Source organism: Triticum aestivum, chromosome 7A, assembly GCF_018294505.1.
Source record: "Triticum aestivum cultivar Chinese Spring chromosome 7A, IWGSC CS RefSeq v2.1, whole genome shotgun sequence".
Taxonomy (NCBI): Eukaryota; Viridiplantae; Streptophyta; class Magnoliopsida; order Poales; family Poaceae; genus Triticum; species Triticum aestivum.
The window spans coordinates 737,846,622-737,852,365 of NC_057812.1; the positions used below are offsets into that span (position 1 = coordinate 737,846,622).

Here is a 5,744-nt window from a genome sequence, read left to right on the forward strand (position 1 = left end):
CAGGCTTGCCTCCGCCCCCGTCCATCCTTCTAAGGTTGATGAACTACCGGATTTCTCTAGCGAACCTCCACCCCATACACCCTAAGATAGACAAGGAGACTTCTTCTCCCCCCTGCACCCCCTTTGCACCGCACGATAGATGAGATCGATCAATCCTGCCGCCGACGGCCTCGGTACTCTACAGCGACTGCTTCTTTCTCAACCAAATCGACTGACCCAAATTAAAAAATTCAGGCGACTTACATCCAGCAAAACTGTCATATATTATATCATGGCTGGGGTGTCTCCTTCATAATGCTTGAATTCCCAAATTAAGTCTTGGTTGATCATTTGTCCCCATTTTTCATTATGTTTAAATTTTATCTAGATGGCATATGTATGGCGCAAAACATGCTGCATCGACATGACCCTTATCCATGGTGGTCCAAAATTATGTCTCGGTGCAGGAATTTTGTAGCAGACTAGAAACATTAGCCAACTAGAATACTTAAATGAGATCATGGCTGATAATATGGCCATCAACTAACTATATATGGTTGTCATGTCATCAACATACATCAATATTAATCACTAATATAATAGGGTTGTCATGTTGTTTTCACTTTCTGGCTTTCTCTTTTCATGTCATTTTTTTCTTGGAGCACGCGGATGTTCGCTCTTGCATTATAGATCAACTTTTTCATTTGTACTTTCTCCAGCCGAGATGGGGTACCATACATGACTGCCTCATATACTATGTAAAATTCTTACACTCGTGACCTAAACCCCGACCCCATCCCACCTCTCTCTCTCTCCCAGCTGTTGGATGTCAAGCTCCTCTCCTTCTTGACTCCGGACACCGCCACTATCATTACCACACTTCACCTAAAATGGTAAGGATGGTGCAACACGAGCTATCTCGATCTGACAGAGGCATGTTCTAGCCGTCCTCTATCCATTAGCATCACCCAAGTTGCCTTGAACCGGTTGTGGTTCAGCCTTCCTCACTCTATTGTCCAAGCAACACGTGTCATGCCTTTTTACATTTGTTTCTTCACATGTGGTGTGCCTTCGCATTGGGGTGGCCTGCCTCATTTTCGAAGACGGTGTGGCATGATCTTCCTTGGTCGAATACCAATGAGGTGCGGCCTAGCCTGCATAGACCCAATAGTGCTACAGTGTAGCTCCAATAGGGAATTAATGGCATGACATGGTTTGACGTGACTTAGTTTGGATGATAGCATGGAGTGGCCTTGCCCTGGCCTTGTGATGGTCAAGGTATAACTAACTCTTGCATTGTCATTCCATGATTGATGCTCCATTTCAGTGTCTTTGCACAAAACGACCTAACAATTAATTTCCTATCTTGATTTTTCAATAGTCCATACAAATCATGTGTCAGTGCTCTTATCTTTGAGCATGACCAAAATAAGATAATATGGACAAGAAGTCAATTGACAACAGATTAATCTAATGGTAAATGATAATGATATTTTGGTTCGCCCTTCCTTTCCTTAACTAGCCCCTCTCTGGTCTATATGTATAACCTTTTAACCTAGCTATATTGTATTTATTCATATTTATCCCTATATATCATCTCATGCATGTATATAAATCTTGAGCATGCTTTGAGCTCAGAAACTCTTGGGTGTTAGATGATGGAATGATGAGGTGAGATGGATATATTGATTCTACTGTCATGAAGCAAATAGTGTAATCAAGAATATGTTTTTCTATTGTAGTTTGTTAATCACATTTCTTTTTCTTTGACAATCGCTGAAATGTACCGGGTTTCCCTTAGCATTTTTTATATTTCTTCCATTCCCTAAAAAACACGAGGTCAATTGTACTAATCTTGATGATTTATATATGTGCGTGAGATGGATGTGAGAGAATTGGTGTGATATATGTGTGCATGAGTATGTGTAGTGTGCATCAGTTTGGTTGTTAACTGTTGGACATGTAGACTTGTGCAAAGGATAAGATATTAACGAGTAGTTTGGGTTTGAAGAAAATATGTGTAGACATTCATAGGTCGGTCTACGTAGAAAACCGATGAGGAAAGCCACCGATCCAAGGAGGATGAGAGATAAGGTAGCATTACGGAAAGGCTTGTGTGATACTTGATTCCACTTCTATCATTTCACTATGGTACTATATTCTCTGAGCAAGATAATTTTTGCATAATTTATAAAACAAAGGTTTTGTACATCTAAAGCCATCCCGGCAGATGTTTAGTTAGAGAAAAAAGTATCAACAATCAATATAAAGGACTATCTATATAATTCAATCACCTATATTTCTATGTGCTCAAGTTGTTATATTGTCGGTTTATGCGAAGAAAAACTACTAATGCATATGTGCTTATTAATTATTGGTACATCATAATTAAGCATGTTTGTTACTCCCTCCGTCATGGTTTAGAAGGCGCACTTGGAAATTCTCTAGGACCTAGGTGATTATCTATTGGTTGTGGGATGGGCTAAAAAATAGCATTCACACTACGCATGCATATAGAAATAGTATATCGGAGTACTAATTAGCTACTAGAAATAAATGCAATGCGCCCTAAATCTTGTCTATTGTGGAAACGCACGCAAATTTAACTGTGCCTTCTAAACCGTGACGGAGGGAGTGCAAGATATGAGCATTTCATCCATCCTACGATACATTTTTTCTTGCTAACCACATCTAGACACTGTGTATGCATACTTGTATTTGAGAGTGGTTTTTCTACACCCCCGCTACACCCCCTTGAGAAAACATAGCAAAACATTTTAAAAAATTCTGAAACTTTCTGGGAATTATTATGAACAAATGTTATAGGTTCTTGCAAAGTTTGATTGTCAAATAGCATTCGAGGAGCTCTGTACAAAAAAACAGAATCACTCAAAATGTATGTGCACTGTTTGAGCAGATTTTGCATTTTTGTCTTTTTTTGTACAGAGCTCTTTGAATATTATTTGACCACCAAACTTTCCAAGCATCCATTACATTTGTTAATAATCATTCCCACAAAGTTTCAGAATTTTTGAAATATTTTGTTAGGGTGTAGTGTGGTGGGGTGCAGACACTACTTTCCCTTTTTTATATCTCATCAAACAGTACGTGAATTGATATTATGAAACTATATTTGGTGATTTTTAATGTAATTTAATCGCAACCCCGATAGGCAATTACTAGCTACTTGTGGAACTACTATATTTTTTACGGATTGATACATCATGAGGAAAATAGCTGCAGGCATCAATTGATACAGAGCCCACGGGTTCCCCTGTTTAAAAAAAAAAATCTCAGCGGTACAAAAATAACGGTTTGAGTACTACTTGCCTTGGCCGTAATGTTGATGATGGTGGTGTCGGCTAGGAATGGCATGCTGCTGGTGTGGGTGATGGCAAGTCGGAGTACCTCCACCTCTGCCAGTACCCTCACTAGTAGTCCATTTGTGTTCTCACAGTGGATCTGCACTAGCACGCTCTTATCTGAAAACCGGACCTTGATCTCTGGAAGCCATGTGCCCAACTGGCTCGGCTCACTGACATTATCGTCGCCGTAGTTGCTGGTGAGGCCGCCTAGGCAGGGTCTGTTCTTGTGGACGAGTACAGTGGAGCAGATGGTGGTGGTGGCAGCATGCTTGTTGTTGTTCTCCAGGATGTTCACCTTCTCTTGGAGCTCTCTCACGTGCTTCACCGCATCCCCAATAATCGTTGCCTTGTTCATCTGCCACATCGGACTCACATCAATTCACCACCATCTTTCTCAATCTTAAATAACACATGCAATCTTAAATTTTTAATAGATTGGTTGATTAATTAAATAATTAATCCAAGCTTCTACCAAGCAAGCATGCACACATAAGGACAAGGTGCCAATATGCTAAATTAATCCAAGTTGATTCAAATTTTAGAGCATATCATACCAGTATGCTATCTTCATGTGGATAGGCCTAGTGCCATTTGATGTACTATGAGTTTTACCATCCTACTAGTTCTTCTAAAAAAAATATATGGGCAGCGCTAGGTGCCGCCCAAAAGGCGTCCTGCGGAAAAACTGGCCTCCAGTCCATTCGTCTGGCCCTTCATAATTCAATTGTTCAGCACAGTGTTTTTTTCTAGGTTTTCAGCGTCACAACATTTCTTCTAGCAGGTATATCAAAATCTAGTAGCAGAGAAATTCAAACACACCCCTGGGGCAAAATTACGCTTTTATTTGCTTCTGAAAAATGTTGAGTATGTTTAAGTTTCACAGAAAATCCATTCTTCTAAGAAAACTATTACAACACAAAAGATTAAAAATCATTCAACGTTGACAAACAAGTTTGCTTTTAATAGAAAGCGTGTTCCTGGAGCGTACCAACACAAAAATAGCCATCAAGGTGGGTGTTTACAGACATTATAATAGATATTATTACTGCAAAAGCTAAAAAAAGGAGATAAGAGCTTATAAAAACGAATGGCATCTCCCTCCTCGCCAAAATCCTTACCTGCAGTTTAACTAATTTGCAGTACATGGTTATTGCAAGAAGCATGCATGGGATGAGATCTATGGAATAGAAGTGATGGATACAAGAGAATACCTTCTTTAGGCCGGGGATAAGAGTGGAGAGCTCCATGAGCCGCTGGTTGATCTTCTCCCTCCGGCGGCGCTCCGCGATTATGTGGTCCTTGGCGGGATCAGGGGACATCGACGACGCCGATGCTGCGGAGCCCTGCAAGTTGCTCCCAGATCTCCTCCCGGCAGCACTCTTATGTCCTCCTCTCGCGGCCGGCTGCGTCGACGCAGCACTGGACTTCCAGCTCATTGGCGTGCTAGCCCTGGCGACGGCGGCGTGGACCACCACATCACCGGAGCTGCTATCCCCGTACTGGTTGTCAACCTGCACCGTCAGGTCCGGGTTGTCACCGGCCGTCGTCGGCAGAGGCTGGGGAGGGGTGCCGAGCTCCTGCTGCGAGGGGAAGGAGGCGGCAGTATGGTCGCCGCAGTGGAAGCTGCCAGTATCGTATACCAGAGAAGCGGCGGCGGGGAAGGTGTGCTGGTCCAGCGTGTTTATCGCCCACTGCATGAAGCTCGACTCCTCCATGTCGATCGACCGATCGAGATTACAAACTCCCAACCCAACTATGCTAGATCTCCACTACAAGAACAAATTAAATCACGAAACTGAGTATCTTACATTACACTCCAAAGAACATATGTAGCCTATAGCTGGCTAGATGCATTACATATGTGTTGGTTATGGGGTATATATAGCTAGAAAGCCTAGAGATGCATCATACCAAGTGCAAAACAGTGCAAAATGGACCAGGTGCACTGTCACCACAACCCTGGGGCCTATCTCTGCCCCAGCCTATTCGTACATATAAATATTGTCTACTAAAGCACATTCTAAATTAGATCCGAATTTGAGCAGACAGGTGGGGCAGTCGCCCATATATAGTTATGGGGATCGTGTATGCGCGTCGGGTAAGATATTTTTAGATCTAGCACAGTATACTTATTTATTATTTCAAAAATATTTATTTTCATTGCTCGTAGCACGAAGAAAATTATTTTGGAGTTGTACCTTTTCTTTATCTTTCAATTATAACATAAATTGGCTGGTATCTCAGTATCTCACACAAATCATGTCCAACGTAAGGGTTTGTTTTGCTTCTAAAGCAACAGAAACATATTTCTTGATCTAGAGAATTTGCGTTCATGTCAACCATAATTTCTTTTTGGACCAAACATAAGATTGTGACTATAATTTTTTTCCTGAGACGTTC

The 5,744-nt window shown here is 41.5% G+C and overlaps 1 protein-coding gene across 1 annotated transcript in view; it reads right to left on the minus strand.

Moving 5' to 3' along the window:
* LOC123147270 (transcription factor NAI1-like) overlaps positions 1-5,176 on the minus strand; it is a 6,629-nt gene extending 1,453 nt beyond the window's left edge. Inside the window, exons 1-2 of the mRNA XM_044566508.1 lie at positions 4,556-5,176; positions 3,310-3,699 (exon numbers count right to left, since the gene is read on the minus strand). Of these exons, the coding sequence (XP_044422443.1) occupies positions 3,310-3,699; positions 4,556-5,059 (894 nt within the window). The 5' untranslated portion in view covers positions 5,060-5,176. The remainder of the gene's footprint in view (positions 1-3,309; positions 3,700-4,555) is intronic.
* Positions 5,177-5,744: the final 568 nt, after the last annotated feature.